Here is a 22,041-nt window from a genome sequence, read left to right as displayed (position 1 = left end):
TTGGACATTCTCTTGCATGTTCTTTGTACTGTTTAGCTTCAGAATAAAGTAAAAACCAAGTGGGAGGATTTGATTTGGGGTTAGCAAGCGCTATCTTGAGAGACTGCAGGGCAGTGATGAAGGTTTGTTTCTTTGCAGGAAGAAGATAAAAAATAAAGGAGCGTATTAGAAATTACAGGTAGAGCTGCTGTGTGATCCTTGAGGAAGGGTGAGCATCTGGGAATAAAAGGGGAAACAATGTGGGCATAAAGGGGAGAAACATGCCATGGCTTGTGATGAACAAAATGTACTTTTCTTTTTATTTCAGTGAGAAAACAAAATAGGAGGGCCTGCTGTGACTGCAAATCTGTGTTATTTCATTTTACCTTCTTGAAAGGTTAGAGGATAGGTGGATATGGGCACACACATGAGCCCTTCCTCTATATGTGAATGAATTTTACTTATCATATGTGATTTTTTTGTCTGAAAGCCCCTTGCAGGTGTTTATCTCTGCTGGCAGGAATTCCTGCTTTATTTAGTTACAGTGTTGGTGCTTCCACAGCCCTGTCTCTGTGGGGCATGTGAACTGCACCAGACACACACCAAGGCCACTTGTCCTGCTGCTCACAAAACTTCATGCTTTATTTCAGGAGAGAACATGGTTTCCATGATGACAACTCTGTGGCAAGTAATTATTCCCATGATTGTCCTGTCCCACTTCTCAGCATCTCTGCCATCCTGGGAGAGGTAAGCCTTTCTTGGGACTCTGCTTTCTTTTTCTCATGGTTTTTGTTCAAAGAGCCTGCTAGCTGAAAACCCAGCCTTTTAGCTGCCTTCTTGAACTTGCTTCTGCTTGCTTGTGGATCTTCTTCTTCCTCCCTAAACAGATTTAGTTAAATGAGTGCAAATACTGTAAATGTTTTTCTTGCATAAGGATGGGAAAGTTAATTTTATTTAATTAAAAAATTTGTGAAAGAAAAGAAGAAGAAGAAAATTTGTGACCCCAAAACAAAACACAGTTACAAGGACACTTTTGAGTCTGTTTTTCTCCTGTGCACTTACATAGCCTGATAAAGGTGAGATTTTCTGTTTCCAACAGCCTGGTCCCATGAAAACATAACCAGAAATAGCCAACCCTGTAAATTCACCAAGCTCACCAAGGGAGTCACCTGCAAGGGCTGGTCTTTGTTGCTCTTTCCTAAGTGCTCTTGAGCTTTGTGTCTCTGGGTATTTGTTTATTACTTCTTCAGCCTCTTGTCCCACTCTTTTGTGCTGAATCATCAATAACACCACATTCCCACATCCTTGTGGCAAGGTGATTACATCAGTAAAAGCAAGAACAGGTTGTTTTCCTGTGTGATGTTTAACAAAGTTATTTTTAAAACTCCCTTTTTTCCCCCTTTTTTTGTGAAACTTTGCGAAAGTGGTACGAATTCTTGCCCATGTGTGTTTGGGAGTCTCTTGCCTTGAGGCTGCAGTGTTTAATGCCTGTTCTTGCCTGTTCTTGTGTGTTTTTAAACCATTTTAAACCTTTTGACCCCCCTTTTCCCTGTTCCAACCCACAGGGTGGAACGCCACGCAGACGGGCTCTTCCACAGCGAGCTCAGCAAGATGAACGGCAATGCCTACGTGCAGCAGCTGGTCAAGCACCTGGTGGGCCTCAAGGACAGGTGAGCACCAGCCACAGCCACCCTCCTGGGGCAGGGAAGTCTCCAGCAGGATATGGGATCCCTGCCCTGAGGGGCTGCTCATGGAGCTGAGCTGTCCAGCGGCAGAGCCAGCCAGCCCTGGCTGCCCAGGATGAAGAGGGGAAGGGGAGGAGTACAGGGCCCTGTAGTGGTGGGAGGAGGGCTGTGCCTCATGGAGAGTCCCACGTGGCTGGGAGGTGCAGCTGCTGTCCCATGTTGTCCCCACACAGGTCCCTGAGGCACTCGGATGGGCTGTTCACCAGTGAGTACAGCAAGATGAGAGGCAACGCCCAGGTTCAGAAATTCATCCAAAACCTCATGGGCCGCAAGCGCAGGTGAGAGGGAACCTCGGGTGTCCCAGGCCCCACCCAGGCTCTCACTGCCACACTGGGCCAGCAGCCCCCACTGAGGCCATGTCTGTGAGCACAGCAGCAGACACAACACAAGCTGCAAGTGCTGCTCTGCAGTGGTGGTGTTACATAATTGGTGGTTTGGGGTTTTTAATTATTACTAATTTTCTTTATCTAAACCAGCTCTCCTGGCCCAGTCAACACAGACATGCAGGGGAGAGAGGGCGTAAACAAACCTGAGGAACTTTGCTTTCTCTGGTTGTACCAGAGCTTTCTGAACACCAGGTAGGTGGGAGGGATTGGTCACCTCTGTGACTCTGAGCCCCACAATACTGAAGCCAAAAGAAGGCTTTTATGAACAGCCATAGAAAAAGTCAGTTGTCAAAATAGTAAAACCCAGGGAAGCAAAATAATATCTTTTCCTAAGAGTTGTCATTCTGGTTTGAAGCAATTATTAATCTCATTAGGAAATGTGACCTAATGGTTAAAATTGAAATAAAGCCTTTGCTTTGCTACCCTGTCTGGATTCAGCTGCTGGCTGGAGCACACACCTCAGGATGGGTTGTCCCAGCACCTGGACATTGTCTTTTCCTAATGCCCAACATCTTTCCTTTAGACATCTCACTCTTAAACCACTGTAATTAGGAGGAATAAACTGGCCCTTAGTACCTCTTGTGCCACAATGGGGGAGAAACACCACTGTGCATTTGTAGAGTGCCTGGCAGCAGGCAGGCATGATCCCTCTATGGAGATCATGACCTGCTCTTTGGAGTCATCCTGGAATGTCACAAGGTGGCCTTGTCACACTTCCTGCCGTTCATGCTCCCAGAAATAATTTTTTTCTTTTTTTTCTTTTTCTTTTTTTTCTTTTTTTTGTCCCTGATTTTTCCCTTCCCACAGCCGCTCGGACAGAGATGCCAGGGAGGCTGCTGCCATTGCCAGCCAGTACATTTGTCCCTTCTCTAAGAAGCTGGTTGCAGACATGAAGGAAGATACAGATGGTTCTGAATGAAGGTTAAAAGAAAGAAACAGCTAAGGAGACAGCTTTGTACATGTATGGCCTTGAAAATAAACAGGGAAGCTCTTGCTTAGGAACGATTCTTGAGATAGGCAAATAAATAAAAATAATCCTGTAAAGCAGTCAAAAACCAATGAAACCTTTGAGATTATCCAAAGTGAAATGCATGTGGGTGTGTACTGCTGTCAGTAGATGGAGCCTGGGTGAAGCGCATCCCTTCCACTCTGTGTTGGCATCTGGCTGCCTGCTGCTGTTCCCAAATAAAAATGGTTAGCTGTGCCTGTGCCTTGGCTGCTCTTTGGGAAACTGGAATAAGGATGGTTCCATTACAAGGTCTTGGATTATTAGGAATGCAGGGGAGGAGCATTTTGCCAGGATTCCCCACATGAAGCATGATGGGACACATGGCTGGGACTGGGGAGTGCCTACAGTGCAGCTGTGCGCAGAGGTCAGAATCAGGGCTCCATGTAGCAGGAACAAAGCCAGATGTTAGGCCTTATGGCAAAGAAATGTTCTGAGAGCTACACAACAGAGATACTCACTGTAAAGGTTATTTCCTCTCCATTCTGCCCCTGGAGTTGATGGCCCAGTTTTGTCATGACCACTGAAGACAAAGCTCCACGAGGAATAATTTGTTCCCACCACTTAATGAAGTTCATGTACTGTCCCTCTGCCATACAGGCAGATTGCTCCCCTTTGATGGAACAGCCACACCAGCTTTCCTGTAAAACCAATGGATTTTGGAGAGCAGCTTTAAAATCGGGATCTTCAGCTGCAATCCTGTGCTGTGCAGCCCTGCCCAGTCCATCCTGCTCCAGCAGTTTTCAGCATCTGTGATGGACCTGACCCCTGCAAAAGGAGCTGTTCTGACTCAAATGCACACCTAAGCACCATTCCCTTACTGAGGATCTGAACAAGCCTTGGCAGTTGTTCATTTTAGTCCATAGGAAGTCTCTGCTAGGAAATATTCCCTTTGGAATACTTTTAGAAGGTGTTGACAGCCTGGATTTCAGTAAGCTGCTAATAACCACCTGGCTGAGGCACAGCATCTGAGAACTTCCTGAAATCAGAATGAATTTTAAAAGATCAGTGAGAGCAGAGGTCCCCTGAAAACTTCAGGAAGCTGCTGAGATTCAAATAGTTGAAGATCTCCTGGTGTGGAATGTCCTGGAAGGAGATTCTGGGAAGCATCTCTACAAGGAGCAGCCACCAGTAAAAGGAGATCTGTTTTCCCTACAAAGTTGCTGGGCATTCCCTGGACTGCAGGTGAGCCTTTGTTACTGCTGGGATCCACTTGCTCACCTTGTGGGATACAGATCCCACCTCTGGCACATCAGAAACCAAATTTTCCCCCTTTTCTGTGGGAGAGACTGGAGTAAAGAGGCAGTTTCCTAAGTACCAGCCCTTGTCCTGCATGCTCAGCTGGGCAAGGGCTTGGCTCTGTGTTCTGAACTGCTTCAAATATATCCTTGTTGCCACACAGAGTTTAGGATAGGAAAGATCCAGAGAAAAAAGAAGCAGCAAGGATTTATGTGTCATCGTGTTCCATGACTGGTAAATCCTTCAATAAGTCATCCAATGGGGCAAAGAGGCAAAGGTTGAGCCACAGCAATCCACAGCCAGCTGGTGTTTCTTGGTGCCATAAAGTGGCGAACGCAAACAAGGGCACAGGGCAGAACAGGGAGATCAGCTTAGCTGGAAAAAGGGATTTTTCACCAACTAGCAGCTCACCATGGCTATTCCTCACTGGCTTCTCATGTCTGCACTCTTCCTGCTGCCCCTCTTGGCACGGATTTTGGCACAGGAGCCAGGTAAGCTCTTTCACATTTCTTTGAGGAATGTCTCCCAAGGGAGGGGGTGGCCCTGTTACAGGTGGGAGGTTGCTATGCTCCAAGACCCCTTTGCTCTACAGCTTGTGACCACAGCTCTCACCCAGCTCCTTCACAATGTGAATCCTTGGGCAGTTTTGCATCTTATTTGTGTGTTTTTCCAGGATGTTCTGTCAGTAACAGCAACCCCAGTGTTCCTGAAAATAAGTGTCCTCTTGTGGTGGCTACCATCCACGTGCAGCCAGGTTTCACCCTAACAATTGATCCCAGTTACCCTGATGGCCAATTCTTCACCATTGAGGGTTCTGAGCTGCAGCTGACAAAGTGTGTGGACTATGAGGTAAGCCTTCACCTGGCAGGCTGTAAGAGTGGGATAGATAATGCTGGGATGCAATGAGTTTCAGTCTGGAGTCTTGGGCTTCCAGGGATTCTTAACCTGCTTCTAGAGGAAATAAGTTATTTCAGTTGTGTGAATTTGGGAGCCTGCAAACAAGATGGAGAGACACCATTTGAAAGGGCCTAGAATGACAGGATAAAGGGGACTGACTTTAAACTGCTAGAGGGCAGGGTTAGATGGAATACTGGGAAGAAATTCTTCCCTGTAAGGGGGCTGAGGACCTGGCACAGGTTTCCCAGAGAAGCTGTGGCTGTTCCATCCCTGGAAGTGTCCGAGACCAGGCTGGATGGGGCTAGGAGCAGCCTGGGGTAATGAAAGGTGTCCCTGCCCATGGAAGGGGTTGGAATGAGATGAGCTTTAAGTTCCTTTCCAACCCAAATCATTCTGGGATTCTATCATCTTGTGTGAAGCAGAAAGGCAGTATAAACGGTCATTGTGTTCACTTAGGTGGCTGCTACATTATTTTAGCTCCCTGGAGTGCTCTGTATACAGCCACAGGCATCCTTAAGTTCCCTTTCAATATAAGAACCCACTTTTACTTGAGTGAAGAGCAACAACCTGAGTTAACACCCTGCAGGTGCCACTGTACTTGCCGCATCGAATGTTTCTGATTTATTCAATTTTAAAAGAAATCTGTTTGAATTCACCTGAGGTGAGAGAGAATGGTAGATTAGCTCTGCCAACATCTTACAGAAATTGAAGGGAGTGTGCCTGGCAGATGGGGCTGCTTTGATATCATCATAAACAAGATCCCAGCATTAAGGAAAGAAAGGAGAAGTTAGATAAGACCTGAAAATAAGATAAAGCCCAGCAGCGTTTCTGATTCAGCAAAGCATGAATTTAGCCAGAGGTTGTACTCTTGGGCTGTTTCTACAGTGAGGGGATTTGTTTTTCATGCAGGAAGACCCCCTGCTGCTGCTGTCTCTGACCTGCCAGGACCCTGCTGGTCAGGTGAGTGCTCTCCCATGGCTGAGCCCTGGGACAAGGCACTGCAGGAAGCACCTGCTTCCCTCTGGTCTTCCTAATCCTCACACTGGGATGGGCAGATGTCCTTCTCTTTGTGGGCAGACACACTGTTCTCAGAGCCACAGAGAGCGCCAAGTGGGGAGAAGGGTGCAGCAAGCCCACAGTCCTGCCCAAGGATGTGGGCTGGCTGCAAACCCCAGCCCCATCTGGCCCCATCCTTACACCATCCCCTCTGGTCACTCTGCAAAGCAGGATCAGCCCCAACAGTCTATTTTTTGTCTTTGATTCTTTGATTTGCCCATTCTGCAGAGCGATTCCTTGCAAATCCTAGTCACCATTCTGAACGAGAACGACAACTCCCCCGTGTTTCCACAGCCAAACGTCACCAGGCAAATCCCAGAGGTAAGGGGTTTTGGGAAGGGAAGAGAGCACTGCTCGCTGAGTGCTGTGGGACTGAGGAAGGGCCAGCAGGGAGAGGACTTCAATCCATTTCACACAGACAATAACTACAACAATGTGGTTTTTTCAGGATGCAGAAGTGGACACAGTCATTGTAGCCCGTGAAGAAGTAACTGCTGCTGATGCTGACCTGGACACCATCTACTATGAACTCACCACTACAGTGCAGGTGAGCAGCTCTGGGGGCAAACAGTAGCTCTGAAGAGCCTCAGCTTTGAGGAGAAGGTCACTACATTTAACTCACTCAACCTTTACAAAACTCAGACATTGATTTGGTTAGCAGAACAGAGCCATCAATGTTGCAGGTATTGAATTCTCTTATGGCTCACACTTTTAATGCACTGTACAGATTAAACTTTCATCTAGGATGTTCAGAGCTGTAATGATTCAGGGAAGTCTTGTTGGCATGATCTGTAAACATATCAGGAGACCTTTGTACCTCAGGGAGCTCACAGTTGCACTGAGTCTGACGGGGAAAGCAGTCCTTGCCCTAGCTGCTAACAGCAGCACAGGAAATGCATTGTGCACACAGTTAAACCAATGCCGGCCTGGAGAGCAAGGGCTGGCTGTAAACTAAAATCAAGAGAAAATTCAAGAGAAAAACCAAATGTATGTTTGCATTTTTGAAAAGTGTTGTGGAGAGAGCAGACCATGCCTCTGTTACCTCTATATCCCCAGGGAATTTAAGTTTCTGTGAACAGAAACCACCAGTTTTTCAGCTCTGGGATCAGACTTTGCATTCACATTGGTGTAAATTCAGAGGGACTTAGAAATTCAGAGGCGTAAGATTAAAGGAGAACCAAAGCAAGTGCAGAAGGTTATAGAGTAAAATGCAACACATGATACTTCAACTCAGCTTTACAGTTTCTTTCAGTCCAGCTCTATTAGGCTAAGGCAGGTGATCCTGCCAGCTCTCAAAGAGCCATCTTTGACCTTTTTTGTGCATGGAAGTGAGATTGTTGGCTATTAGGGACCTAAAACCAAGGATTGTTGGCAACTTGCTAAATATAGGAAATAAATGAGGTGATAGATTTAATCCAGAAGCTGCTGAGCAGGTGGGCAATCAAAGCAGGTGTTCTGTGAGAGGAAATTCACAAGAACAAACCTTTCTGACAATCCAGGCAACTCCAGAGTGCAGTGCCAAAAATTAAGTAGATCAGACATTCCTACAGTGCCCCTCATCTAGGTCCCCAGGATTAAAGGTCCAGTTGGGATGACAAAGATAGCAATGAGCAGGATTTGGAATGTGTCTGTAATTGAGTCTGCTATAGGATTTTTCCTTTTCCCTTGCCAGAACACAGACGGTTATTTTGCCATAAGAGGAGTTAATAACCCGGAAATTTATTTACAAACAGCATTGGACTATGACAAATTTAATTCGACAACATTGCTCTTGTATGCGAGGGTAAGTGGCTTGGGAAGAGCAGAATGCCTTGTTTGCATGGTCCCTCTTACCTGAAGGAGGAGTCTGGATGGGACATCTCTGGGATAACAGCAGGGAGGGTGGAGACTGGAGGGGGGGTGCATTTGGAGCAGCCTTTCCCTTTCCATAGTTCCAGTGACAGACCTGCAGTCAACCCACTTTTGTCAGCAGAACAAGATAACCTACTCCTTTAGTTACTCTCACATAAATTTCTATTTAAACAGAATGGAGTGACAAAGGCTAAAGGGCCCCAGTCCACTGCTTTTGGCAGATGGGCCCTTGTTGTGGCAGTGAAACTTGTGTCTCACGAGTGTGCTTTGCCTTGGGGGCAGGACAGGCCCGTGACCAGCCCTGAGCCCAACGGAACCAACACGGCCACTGCAACAATAACCATCACCATCAAGCAGAGTGACACCCGGGCACCCTGGTTCCTGCCCTGCACCCAGCTCCACAACGACAGCAGCGTCTGCATCAGCAGCCCCTACTCTGGCAGGGTCAACATCTCCGAGATGTCGGTGAGCAGGAGGGCTCAGACAGTGCCCCTGGGCTCTTCCCAGAGGGAAGCACTGAACCATCTCCATGAACCTGTGGAGGTTCTGGAGATGGTTCAGTGGTCTCCAGTATAATGCAGATGATTCAGCAGGACAGGGAGCCTTCATCATCCCCCACCCCAAGCAGCACTGCTTGTCTCTGCTCCTACAGCAGAGGAGAGGCAAGAGCTGGAACACCAGCTCAAGGCTGTCTCACCTCCACCCTGTCACAGACACCTCCCAGCAATAAATCCCATTCTGTCCAGGCAGAGCCATGGGATCTGCTCTGGGCTGGGAGAGCTCCAGTTGCTGATCTGGTCCTTGTGGTGTGTGATTGTTTGCCTTGCTGTTGCAGACAGACCCGCTCGTCCTGGAGCCAGGACCCATCTATGCTGTCGACCCTGACTACACCATCAGTGACAGGATCATGTACAGGATTGTTGGGGGTGAGTAGACCTTGTCACCTTCCACAAGGAACATTGCTCATGTCTCCTGTGGTACCTGCCAAGAGAGAGGGCCTGGGATTTGCCCCTCTGTTTCTGCCACAAAAATATAACTGGAGCCACAGAATGCTGTTGATTAAGTAGAAGAAACAGACTGCACAGAGAGGAAGGAAAAAAAGAATTACAGTCCCACAAATCAATCCCAATGAAATCTGTTTCAAAAAGATTTTGGTTTTTTGTGAGATGAGACATGTTTTATGTTTAAGCTTTTAGCTGTGATTTTGTCAATCTGGTCATGCTACTTTCATTACGGTCTTTGAGCTGTACCTATAATTCCCACATTATCAGCCTAATTTCTATTAATTGCCCAGAATTATGTTTTTATTTCCCAGCACATTGTCACATTCTCATCTGCCCTGTTTTAGTCTTGATTCCAAAAGAATCAAGGCAAAGGTCATATTGGTCAAATGAAGTTCCTCTCCCTTTTACCTATTATGCCTTATGGCAGCACAGTTGTGAATGTCCTCCTGGTGCCAAATGTATTAAAGAACATTAAATTCCACTGGCACTTGGCTGGAGTGTGGCCTCCCTCCCCACAGTCAGTGACTCAGATCCCTGTCAACAAAGAGCCCACAGTGTCTCAGGGTGAGGAAGAGAACTAAAAATTCTGCTTATCTTACAACATGTATCCAGCATAGGTACTTTTATGATTCCCACACAGATGTAGGAATCTGCTTTCTACCTGTACATAAATCCAAGGTTTGTGTCTAGACTCCCTTTGTAACCAGTAGAGAGAAATAAGCATTCCCAGAGCAGACTGGGAACTGGATGGAGATTTTCAGTCCTCAAATTGCACCAGAGGCTCTGGGCATTTATCATACTTTAGACAGACAGTCTGTGGGCCTAGCTACTGGAAATGCAAAGTTTTGTTGTTCTGCCTCATTTAATTGGGTTCACACATATCTAATGTGTCCCTCTGCATGCCTGGCCATCAATCCCAGTCTTTGGAGCAGCCAGGCAGGCAAGGAAAACAGCATTTTAACTTGGGTAAATGGTATTTACCCAAGGAAAATTCCTTGAGGGTATTTTTACTAAGATGTGGAAGAATGAGTCTGTGAGCTCCAGGTCACTTTATGAAGGAATCTGATGGTTGAATTGTCTTTGCATTTTCTCTAGGGAATACAAATGAAGTGTTCTCAGTGGATGCAGACACAGGGAATCTAACCATGAACAAAATAGTGACTTCCCCAGATTCCTTTCTGTTGCAAGTTATGGTAAGTGATGACATTACAGCCACCCACCCAACACAGCTAGATTTCCAGGAAGCAGCAGCCTGGCTGTGTCAGGAGTCAGTGACCTCAAAAATAACTCAGTTACTCCCTTTCTTTTGAAGTGCCCAGTGTTTGACCTGTTGGTTGGTCCTACACCAACCCACAAGCAATTCTCCTGCAGCAGTTGAGAGTTTCCCCTCAGATGTGGGTGGTGACAGCAAGGGAAATTCACTCCGGGCACATTCTGCTGAGTTGATGAAGTCTTCAGACTGAGCCTGTCCTTTCGTGTCTCATCAGGGGCAGAAGTCTGGCATATCTCTCTCTCTCTCTCTCTCCAGGCCACCCAGGTCAGCAATGTAAGGAAATACTCTGTAGCCACTGTGGAGATCAAGGTCATCACTAAAAGCAACTTTCCACCCTACTTTGAGAAGGGGGTCTACAACGGGACAGTGTTTGTTGGGCTGCCCCAAAGAAGCTTCGTCTACCAAGCTGGAGATCCTTCCACCCCCCTGGTGATAACAGCAATGGATCAGGATTTCCCTGATGTAAGAAACTGCTCTGTGTTCTGTCTCACTGCTTCAGGCTTAAAGCAGGATCAGGAAACACGAGGGAGGGGAGGAGTGGAGAGGCAAACACATGTTGTCCTCTAGTGTTCCATGTTATATTCCCTTGGAAATTGCACAGATACCAGAACCACTTATGGTGTGATGTCATGGGAAGAAGCTGCTGGACTCCCCTCTTCCAAAGCCAGTCCCACACACATCACTTGCATAGGTGTGTTCTGCTCGGGCAAGTACTAAAATTGCCAACACAAATGGGATTAAGATTTGGGATATTTACTTTTTTTAATGTTTTTGTGATATGTTCTTGGCCTCTGAGCAACAGGGTGAATGCAGTTGAGTTCAGCCTTTCTCACCTGCTCAGCCCAGGTTTATTTGTTACTCTCCAGACCTGCTCATACCTCAGGTGTTTTGGACAGATCCTGCCTAGGGGTTGTTGGGAAGATGCATGTGAAGCACAGCTTGGTTTGATCACCCACTCTCTCTCTGGCCTTTCAGAAAGTCAACCCCAACATCGAGTACTATCTCAAAAACAGCACCGATTTCATCGCTACCAGGGATGGGCTCATCCTGACCAACAAGGTGCTGGAGTCCCCAGGAACTGTGACCATCCAGGTAGGGCACCTTTCTTGGGTATTTTGTCAGGAGTGTGGAAAGGAGGAATCCAAATCCTCTTTTTGCTTGGGTCAAAGAAGCAGTCAATAACTTTAGACTTGTAAGAAGCTGGATGTTCCCTTTGTCCACGTGGCTGCCTAAGGCTTGCCTGGCACTGTGCCATGTCCTGTGGGGCTGTCTGAACCAGCCTGGCCCCAGCATTGCTAGGTTTCACAGGCAGGCACAGAGAGGTGCCAGCGCCTGCTGCTCCTGCCCCACACTGCCTCAGAACCTGTGCTCTGCACTGTGCTGGAGCTGAACATAGAGCAGGGACATGCTTCAGCTCATCCACTCCCAGGGCAGGGAATCCTCAGAGCTCTTGTTCCCCTGTGACCAGGCTGTCCAGCCACAGTGAACAGCTGTGGTGACAACAGGGACAATGTACTTTTCCCTTAAAGGGCCCCCCACAGACCTTCAGAGTGAGCTGGAGATCTGGAAGTCCCTAAGCCATCTCTTTCCCATGTTCCCATAGGCTGTTGGAAAAGATGTGTTGAGCCTGCAGGAGGCAAGCACCATAATTGTGGTGGAGGTCATCCTTGCCACAGGTAGGCTGGGGGGTGTCTCTGTTTTTCACTCTAGGGGGTCTTTTCTATTTCTGTGGCAAATTGGCCACGGTGGGTCACCTGCTGAGGTCTGTGGGCCAGGGCTAGGCCAACCCCAACCCTACAGGAGGTTCTGCGGTGGCTTTAAGAGGGAAAACACCCCAACAACATTCTCACAGCATAGTCACCACATGCCTTGGAAAGCCTCCTGAGACTTTAGTGGTGCTGTGTATTGGAGTGTCTTTTCTTGTTGTTCTAAAGCTAAAACTGGGATTGGTTCATGCTGGGAAATAACCCAGGATGTCTTTTCATGGTACATCATTGCTCCTTTTTAACCACACAGAGAAAACTGCAATGTTCTTGCCTGTCTGAGGCAGAACAGAAGGCAGCTGGCACACCCCAAAGCCAGGCTTGCCCATGAGCCAAGGCTTTTCTACTCAGGTCAGGGTCTTTTATACCAGAATTTTATGGTCATGAGTAATAAGAGAGACATGAGGCTTCATAGATAACCCTCTGGCTACTGTTTAACCTTGTCAATGTGAAAACAGCTCACACTTCCATACTGCTGAGAAATGACTCTTACATTGGTCTTCTAAATAAATTAGGATTGAAGTTCATGAAACTTCTTATGGTCTGAGTTAAGCTGAACCAATTGCAATGAATTTTTTATCTCAGGATAGGCAGACAATGCCCAGACTCCACTGAATTCTTCACATTGATGTGTGAGTGAAGTTCTATCACTTCACCCTCTGATCACCACCATTGTGGGGTGGGAAAAACAAGTGGGTTCCTGGGTGTAAATTTGGATTCCCTAAAGGCAGTGCTGCGTCACAGCTAAAAACCACAGAGTCCCATTTAAGGGCACAGCCCAGCATAAAACTAGTCCATATGTGAGTTCACAGAGTTACAAATGCTCCAAGCATATACCAACACTTCAGAGCAACTTTGAAATTTTGCCCTTGCTGCTTAAGCCACACCAAGCAATGGTGCAGTTGAATATGCAGAATTGCACAGCTCTGAGACTCTCTGTGGGCTGCAGTTCCCCAGGAGACAGGACTAAGCAGCAAAAATTCCCTGAAGTCCTAAATCCTTGCTAAGGTGTTAATGATAAACTGAGGGCGGAATCACATGCAGAAGGAATACTCCAATTCCATTATAATAAACAGGTCAGCAGGAGAACAAAACCTTGTTTCATTAATCATTAATGAGAGTCCTTTACACTACAAAATGAAACTGGAAAATTTAAAGAATCCCACCACCAGCAAGCAAAGCTGAGAATGGTACTGTCTTTCCACTCTGGTGTCAGTCTCTGTACAAACACCTGACACTGACCAGTGGCTGGAAGCAGAAGCTGCTCCTGAGCAGACTGGGCAATATTGCCACAGCTACAAAAGGGCAAGAAAGGTTTTATTGTCCTGGGGACTTTCTAATGCTTTTGCTGTTTTTTGTTTCTTATTTTGATGTGCTCATCTGTATTGGAGAGGATGTTCCAGATGAAAGGAGGCTTTGCATTTTCACACACAGACATACATTTTTGCATTCTGGTGTAAAAGGGTGAATGGGAAAGTCAAAGAACTAAATAACTGCTCCATGTAGCATCAGCTTGCCTGATGCAGTCAGGTATTTATTAACTTAGTTAAATCACAGGGTAAAAGTCACTGTCTTGTAAATGGCTGCTATTTCCACTTCATGGAATTTATTGGAAATGACAATATTCTGTGTAATTAAGAAAGAAGCCCCCTGCTGTTAGGACAGCAAAAAAAGATTTTCTGTGGTATCAGATATATGATTGTCACATTCTGAAGCACAGGATGCTTCCTTGCCTTTCAAAAATTGACTGGAGCTTCTCCCACAGTGAAGGGTTTTGTTGGAAAATGCTGCCTGCCAGTTTTAGGCTTTGTAACACTGCTTTGTTTTCCTCACAGCTGTAACCCCCTCTGACAAGATGTACTCTGCTCAGGACATGGCCATCTTAGGGGGCACATTAGCAGCCCTGCTGTTAATTGCCTTGGTCTTCCTTGGAGTGCTGATATGGAAATCCAGTAGATGGCACAGAAAACCTTTCAAATACCTGGTGAAGGAAAAGGTAAGTGCCTTGTTTGTACCTGAACTTCTAAGAGTTAGGAAGTGGGATCTGAGGAAGCTTTGAAGTATGGATGGGCTGCCCAAGTACCACACATTTGTGTGAAGGTGGTGAATCACTCCCAAGACAGTCTGCAGAGGTAGCACCACTTTGGTGGTGTTTGCTGCTGTTCCTTCTGCCCCTGAGGCAGGAGCTGTGTGGTGGATGATGAGCAGACATGGTAAGGAGAGCACCACAGCTCCATGGAGCACAAAATCTAGGGTAAAAGTGGCACACATCAGGGGTCTCTGAAAAACCTCTGTCTGAGGTATAAACCACAGTTCATCCTCCACAGTCAAAGGAGAGGAGAGTCCCTTCATATCTGATCTCAAAGCCTGAGCTCAGACACTTGTCCGCCCCTGAGCTATTTAATTTTGGACCTCTCAGGTCTCTGGCACGTTAGTCACTGCAAGTTTAGAGTGTAGTTTGTCTGACCAGCTGTTGGTCTGTGCCAGAGGCTGGGCCTGCCAGGAGCCTAGGCCTGAGTGCAGAACACATAGCTCAGGTGGGTAACAAAAGTCCTTCACCCTGAGTGAGGGAAATCCCACTGCAGAATGGGCTGGGTACAAACCACCACGTGTGCAGTGCTGGTGCTCAGCCCTCCTGGAGAGCTTATCTGAGAAAACTCCAGAAATGGAGCCAATAAAAAATGTCTCTTCCAGGGATCTGCAGCTTTTCCTGGCTTCAAATAGGTCTAACTACAAACCAAGATGAACTCTCTTGAGCAGGAGCTCAGTCACTGCAATCACCCCTTCCCTCCTGCCTCCCATTTCTTTTCCTGTTCCTACAGTCACAATTTGTCTCTCCTCCTGTAGCCTTCCAAGGACATCCCTGAGGGTCACCAGAACAACTATTACCAGGAAGATGAACAGCCATATGTGAGCACTAAGCAGCGTGAGACATCAGAAAGCAGCAGTGTCCAGACAGAGAGTCCTGTGCCAGAGCTGCCAGCACTTGCCTCACACTTCTCCAGTGCAGAGGAAACAGAGAGTCTCCCAAAGGGCTCCATAGCTTCCACTGTCATCTTTGAAGAGGAAGAGGAAGAGGAAGAAAAAGAAGAAGAGGCTGGACAGGAGAAAGAAGTGAAGTCAATCCTCAAAACAGACAGGCATGTGGCAGATGATGGCTACAAAGCTGTGTGGTTTAAGACTGATGTGGACCCCGAGGCTGGAGAGAGGGTTGAAGTGATTGAGGACAATGCAGCAGATGATGATAATGATGATGATGACAGTGACCAAGGTGTGCAGAACAATGAGGAGGAAGAAGGTTCTGGCATAGATGGTCACCACCAAGGGCTGGGAGTGTCCTTTTCCTCAGAGAACTCGTCACTCCCAGCAGCAGAGGTGACAGTCAGCATGTCTCACACAGGTGCAGGGACAGATGACACTGAGATGTAAAGGAAATAGGGTACACACTCCCCAAAAATGGGACAATTTCAGCTCCTTCGCTGATGTGAAGCCCATCTTTCTGCTCAGGGGGAAAACTGGAATGCAGAGGGGTGAGGTTATCTGTCCTGCTTGTCTGAATGCAGCAATTAAGGCCAGAAGAGATTACAGCTAATTTAACCCTTTAGTGAGAGCTTGGAATATCACTTAGGATTTTCAGGGGAAGCAATTCATCTTTCCACCTTCCTGCCTGTTCCCCCTGGGTCCCTTGGCACAGCCTCCCCTAAACTGGCTGCGGGTTCAGCAGAGCTGAGCTGACCTGGCTTGGCAGCAGGCAGCCCAGCTCACAGGAGCAGTCAAGTTGCACAGTCCAGTGTTGTTTGGCTCTTCTCTTTAGGGTGGTGCAGCAGGGTGTCAGCAAGTCCCTCCAAGCCTGCAGGTGCTCCTGTGACTATGCAGGAGCTGACTTCAGGGCTTGGCTCTGCTCTGTTCTCCCAGCACAAACATCTGGAATGTGCCATCAGGCCCTTGTCCTGCCAGCAGGAGGTTCCACACCCAGGACCTGCTGTTTCCTTTGTCACTGGTAAACATGGACTGATCACATGAAGGACTTTGTCATCAATTTTCTATGTCATAAACCCACTAATTGTGCAGTACTTTAGCTATCTGTTATCTGTCAGCCAAAGAGCTCCTGAGATATTGTCTTCAAGTGCCAAGTCAGCACTCTGCTTCCAGTTATCAGAGGGAAGGAAATATTTGATGCTCTTGTCTAGGTTTGCATCTCCCATCAAACAATCTCTTCCCCAGCTGGCAGCCAAAAGCTGGGCTGGTTTCCACCAGCTGAGAGCATGGCTGTGTGCATTTGCATCTTCTGATCATCAGCACAAGATTTATGCTGCTCCTGGAGAAAGAAACCAAAGTGATTGCTGGGATCTGCAGGAACATCAGAGCACATGTGATTCCCAGGGAGGCTTTTATCCTCTTGGGCCATACATGTCCCTGTCCCAGTGTTTCCATGCTCACTCCTGCTCTCCTCTCTCTGAGGAATGCTGCCCTGGCCTCCTGGACACTGTGTTTGTGCTGCAGATCAAGCCCAGGACCTGGGAAGCCTCCCTACTTCCTGCAGCAAAGCTGTTTGCCCAGGAATTGCTGTGTGGTAATTGAGGGTGGGGAGTGCAGCCAGTGTTTGCCATATGAAGAATCCCTCCAGCAGTTTTGGGATATCTCTAGGAAGCATTTTCCACAGGATTATGAGAATTCTCTGGCAGCTGCTCACTGCTAACCCAACACCTCTGGCCACCAGCAAGGCTGAGGAGAATCCTGCCCCCTGTGGGAGGGTTGCTGATGTGGGGAGAAGCTGGAGTGCTTCCCCCCTGCTCCGTTTCCTTGGTGGCTGTGCTGTGTGTGGTCCATTCCTGTCAGTGCTCTGCTTCTGTCTGCATTCCCTCTGCTGCTGGGTACTCTGGATTTCTGCTGCCACACTGATGTATGAGCTCCCTACAGCTGCAATCTGTGTTCAGTTCTTGGTGCTTTCCTTCCCCTCACCAGAGTGCTTCCCATGCTCTTGGAATGGGACTGGTCCCATCAAAACAGTCTTTGTTTTCTCCCAGGGCTCATCCGTGCATACAGCCACAGGTTTTAGTGTTTTTCAGGGTTATGGGTGCTTAATTTCAAAGGAGATGATGTTTGGTAAATATTGTGTCTGTGGAAGTGGTGGTTGTTGTGAGGAGAAGAACACAATAATAAAACTTGGCAGCAGGCAGAGCTCAGCTGCTTCCAGCCATTGCCTGTCAAAGCCTCCAGATCCTGTGTTCTTGACTCCTGTCTTTTTGGAAAGAAATTAAGAAAACTGTGTAAGGAACAAGAACAAAATTTAACCTTTTAAGTTCAAGTCCATGAGAGCTTGAACTCCATCTGTATGGGTTGGTTTGTCTGCTGAGGCTGGGAAGGGTGACAGAGTTTTTGCATCCTTGTACAGCAATCATGTTCATTTATTAACATCTGCATAAGAAAGAAAAATGTACAGATAGAAATGTTTTTAGAAAATTGGATCAGCTTAAGTGGTTTTTGATGGCAAATAAATATCTACATACCTTGAAGATCTCATCCTTGCACTCCAAAGATATTAAAGTGCTTTTGCAAGTTTAACTCTACAGGTAGATATAAGAAATCTCTTTCACCCCATCCCCAGTCAAGCTCTGTTTTTATTTCTGTACCAGCTTAGAATTATACTTTTTTAATACTTGTGATGAAGAGCTATAAAAAACTGGTCAGCAAATCTGCGTGGGGAGAAAGAGCAGTTTCAGTGTGGCTGTTGTAAAAGTGGATTTGAGGTTTTACTGCTGGGAGTGGCACAGATGCCAAGGGAGAGGATGCTCACAATTGCCAGCTTTGAGCACCCTCTCCTGATGTAACACAGACCTGGCATGTGCCTGTTTCACCTTCATTTTAGCCTCTGGAAGGAAAATAAGCCTCTCAGCTGCCAGGGGAAACTCTAAAACCAAATTGAAATCAGCAGGTGCAAGCAGGGAATTGGAAAAATCGAGTAGATACGGGCATTTTACCTGCAGGAAGTAACAGAAACAGACTGAAAAATTCCTAGGTGTCTGAAAATTAATTTCTGCTCAAATCCTTATGGATTTCATCGAGTGTCATTGCATAACTGACAGCAAACGTATAATTTTGCTTTTTTTTGCTTCTGAGAGAAAAATACTTCTGGCACATGGCTTGCCAGTGTAGGGAGGACACTTGGTTTAATTTTGATGGGAAGGAAGAGAACTGGAGACCCTTCTCTTTGTATGTAGGATAGCAGAATGATCTAGCATCTATAAACTTCCAAATGACAAACAGTCAGAGATAAAAGACCTGTTTTAACTTGATTCCCCTTAAATATTAAGCAGCCTTAGCTCCAAAAGGGGTTCCTTTTCCTTCAAAAAAGAAAGTAAATTAGATTTTATTCCAGTTTGTGTGATATATTTTTTCATGAGTTGGTTGCTGAGTCCTCATGGAAATAAAGCTGACATAAGCAGTAAATGGAATTTTAAAGAAACAGGATCAACTCCATCAAACAAGTTTTAAGCAAATTATGGCCTTTCCTTTTTATAAATACATATTTTATCCAATTAACAATATCAGCAGTTCGCCATCAAATTCCAAGGAACAAATTTTGAGCTATAACAACAACTGAGGCTGCAGAAAGGACCCAGTAGCAGTACTGGGGCAGAAATTGTATTCCTTTTTGCACAGAGAGGTTGCTGTAATGAAGGACAGAGATGGGAGTGCCGGGTTTCCCCTTGGTTTGTGTACGTTGAGATAAACACTTGTATGATAAGCCTTAATGGAATAGCTGAAAGATGTAAGACACCACATTATACTTGTGTTCTGCTTGGATTTATACATCTTTATGAAGGAATTATGGGGTTTATAGTACAATAAGTGTCTTAACTGTTCAGGTGCAAAAGTAACAGATTTCATAGGGAGATACAAGGCCATGTATCCATCCCTTCTAGATCCCGCATGAGTTTCTTGCCCATGTGATGGAGAAACAACCACCCATCAACACCACGGTCCGGGGGCTCAGGGGCGGTCCCGGGCGGACCCGGCTCAGGTGCGGGGTCCCAGCGGCGCTGCGCGGGGCGGGGCCGAGGTGATTTAATCCCTGGAAATCGCCTCCAGCGCCAATTGCCCACCCGGAGGGCAGGGGGCTGCGGCCGGGCTGGGCTCTCCCGGCGGGGAGAGGGTGAGCCCCCCCCTACCCCCACCCCACCCTCCCCGTACCCCGCTGCTTTTCGCTCCTCTTTCTCCTTCCCTTATCCTCCTCCTTCGTTTCCCCCTTATCTCTGCTTTCCTACCCCTCCAGTTCCTTTCTCCCTCCCACCCTGCCCTGCCTCTCCCCCTTCGCCAGCCCTCTGCACATCCCCGACCCCCTGCCACCCCTCTCCCTACCCCACTCTCCAACCCGACTCCCCTCTCTTGCCCCTCTACCCCTCTTCTGTCCATCAGCCCGCTCCCTCACCCATCCCTATCCCCTCGTCCCCCCATCCTCCGTCCCTCTCCCTCCTTCCCCGTAGCCGGGGCTCGGTGCACCGGAGAATAAAGCCCAGAGAGCCGGAGCCGGCGCCCCCCGCTGTCCCTGGAGCCCCGCACGGGGCCGGACCCACTCATACCATGGGCTCGTGGGGGACTTGGAATAGACAACGAAAACTCTCTGGACTCTGTTGTCCCATCTCACGGCAAAGAACACGGCCAAAACTGCCTCCTCAGCCTCATGGAATGGCAGTGGCTGTGTGGAGCTCTGGCAGGAGTGCCTGGAGACCAGGTAAGAATAGAAATGAGATTGTTTCGGCTGCTGCTGGATGTGGTTTTCTCTTTTCAAGGTATTTCTCTGATTGATGTTTTCACAGTTGTTTTCTAGGTGTCATGTGAGGGTAATTCCAAAAGTTTGGAAGTGGTTGGGAAACAGTGGGGCAAAAATATGAACTTGATTTATTTCTAGTAATTCCAAACTTCTCCCACACCACCATCCTGGGGGAAAGCTGGTTAAAGGGTAAAGATACAGAGGAACAAGTGTTGTGAACCCCCCTCGCTCTCTGACAGAGCAAACCTTCCAGTAATCCAGTACCTCTCTCTCAGAGACTCTGGGATCATAAGGTCTTCCAGGAAAGCAAAACAAGCACAGAGACGAGGGAATAGGCTGCTGGTTGTTAATGATTTGATGGGTGTAGGAATGATTCTTGCATGTTTCACACTCCTTTTTTAACTCCTGGAATATTTTTAAAGTAATTTCTTTAACAAACTAAATTTGAAAGGAAATGGTGCAAAGTAAATGCATAGAGAGATCATGGAGTCCTCAAATGGTTTGACTGGGAAGGGACCTTAAGGATCATTTCCTTCCATCCACAGCCCAGGGTGCTCCAAGCCCCATCCAGCCCAGCCTTGGACGCTTCCAGGGATGGAGCAGCCAGGATGTCTCTGGGTTTATGGGCACAGGAGGGAATGTCCAGCAGGAGCTGAGGCGTTTCCTTTGCTGTGCCAGCCCCAGCAGGGCTGTGAGAGGCAGAGGCTGTGGGAGCAGGAGCTTTGCCCCTGCCCCGGGGGAGTCTCTGCTGTGCCAGCCCCAGCAGAGCAAACGTTTGTGGTTTCACATCCCGATCCAAGGAGCTGCCGGGGCAGGAACGGGGATGGGCACGGAGCAGGGACGGTGCCGGGCACAGGGTGACATCCAGAGGGTGCCACCAGCCCGTCCCTGCTGCCCAGGCTGGGCTGAGCAGGCTGGTGACTGTCCCTGTGGTTGCTCTGCAGGGTGAGGAAGCCAAGGCTGGCGAGGAGGAGGATGAGGAGGTGTGGGAGGATGGAGACAGCGGCCACCAAAGGCTGGGGAAGGCCCAGCTCCAGGTAGGAGATGCTGCCTTCCAAGGAGAGGGACTTGTCTGTCCCACTGGAATTTGGGGTGTGAGGCCAATGGAACAAAGGGTTTGATTCCATTTTCTTACGTGGGCCAGGCTGTGTTTGAAACAGCCCAAGGCAGCAGAGAGCTGGAGTCATTTCCTAGCAGGGAACTTGACTTGGAAGCTGCATTCCAAACATTGTCCACATTTATTTTATCTCCCACATGGAGATGCCTAAGGAAGGTGGGGTGTTCCTAACAAAAGAACATCCCAATTCATCTGTGGTGGAGGGCTAAAAATTAAAGTGTGAGTGGAGGTGCCATTAGGACACTTCAATTCCTTAGTATATGAATGGAATTGAAATGAAATATCGAGATCCTGACAAGCTTGTGTGAACTGCAAAGCCTCTGCAAGTGTTTTACAGCCAGGGAGGGAGACAAGAGTCTGGAGTCTCTCCCCAAAAACTGGCTGCTGTTTGTTTGAGCAGGCATAGGAATTGATTGTGGATTCCCTGGGGCTGTCCTTATGGAGAAAGGTTTATTTATGTGCCCTGGGTTTATTCAGGGTCTCTTCACAATGATGGAAACTGATTTCATTGAAATGCCAGAGGTGCCCAATGCTTTCCCCAGGCAGAGCTCAGAGCCAGCCCTGTGGGAAGGGGTTTAATGCCCATTTTCCCCATCCCTCCAGGCAGCAGCACTGGAGCACTTGAGCCAGACATGGCCAAGGTGCCCAGTGCTGGCAGGAGGCAAATCCAGGGATTGGCCAGTGGGAGTTTGCACTGCTCCTGGAATGCCAGACCTGGAGCTGTGCTTCAGAGAGCCCAGGAGATGCTGCCTCACTCAAACCTTGGTTAAAGCTCAGCAGCCTCCCTGCTCCCTTGGCATTATTGCTGCTCCCTTTGCTGCTCTTCCTCATTATTATTATTAATTATTGATGTCATTGTTACTGTTGTTACTATTGTTACTGTTATTACTATTATTGCAAACTCCCACTCCATCTCTTCCACAGCCCTTTGCTGCTCTAGGAAAGCCCCTC

General features: G+C 47.6%; 1 protein-coding gene across 1 annotated transcript; it reads left to right on the top strand.

The window, feature by feature from the left end:
* The first annotated feature begins 4,767 nt into the window (after window positions 1-4,767).
* On the top strand, window positions 4,768-21,496 carry CDHR5 (cadherin related family member 5). The gene is made up of 16 exons (XM_054275002.1): window positions 4,768-4,846; window positions 5,029-5,204; window positions 6,162-6,212; window positions 6,537-6,629; window positions 6,757-6,855; window positions 7,981-8,091; window positions 8,442-8,624; window positions 8,995-9,085; window positions 10,259-10,356; window positions 10,692-10,898; window positions 11,412-11,528; window positions 12,040-12,112; window positions 14,035-14,195; window positions 15,047-15,580; window positions 20,918-21,010; window positions 21,491-21,496. Exons 1-16 carry the CDS (start codon window positions 4,768-4,770, stop codon window positions 21,494-21,496), a joined length of 2,172 nt encoding a protein of 723 aa, XP_054130977.1.
* The last annotated feature ends 545 nt before the right edge of the window (window positions 21,497-22,041 follow it).

The sequence above is a fragment of the Melozone crissalis genome, unplaced genomic scaffold (assembly GCF_028551555.1).
Source record: "Melozone crissalis strain CALT ecotype California unplaced genomic scaffold, PUWL_Pcris_2 ptg000018l_1, whole genome shotgun sequence".
Lineage (NCBI taxonomy): Eukaryota > Metazoa > Chordata > Aves > Passeriformes > Passerellidae > Melozone > Melozone crissalis.
Note: the sequence above shows the minus strand (reverse complement) of the source record. Positions and strands in the feature narration are given on the sequence as shown.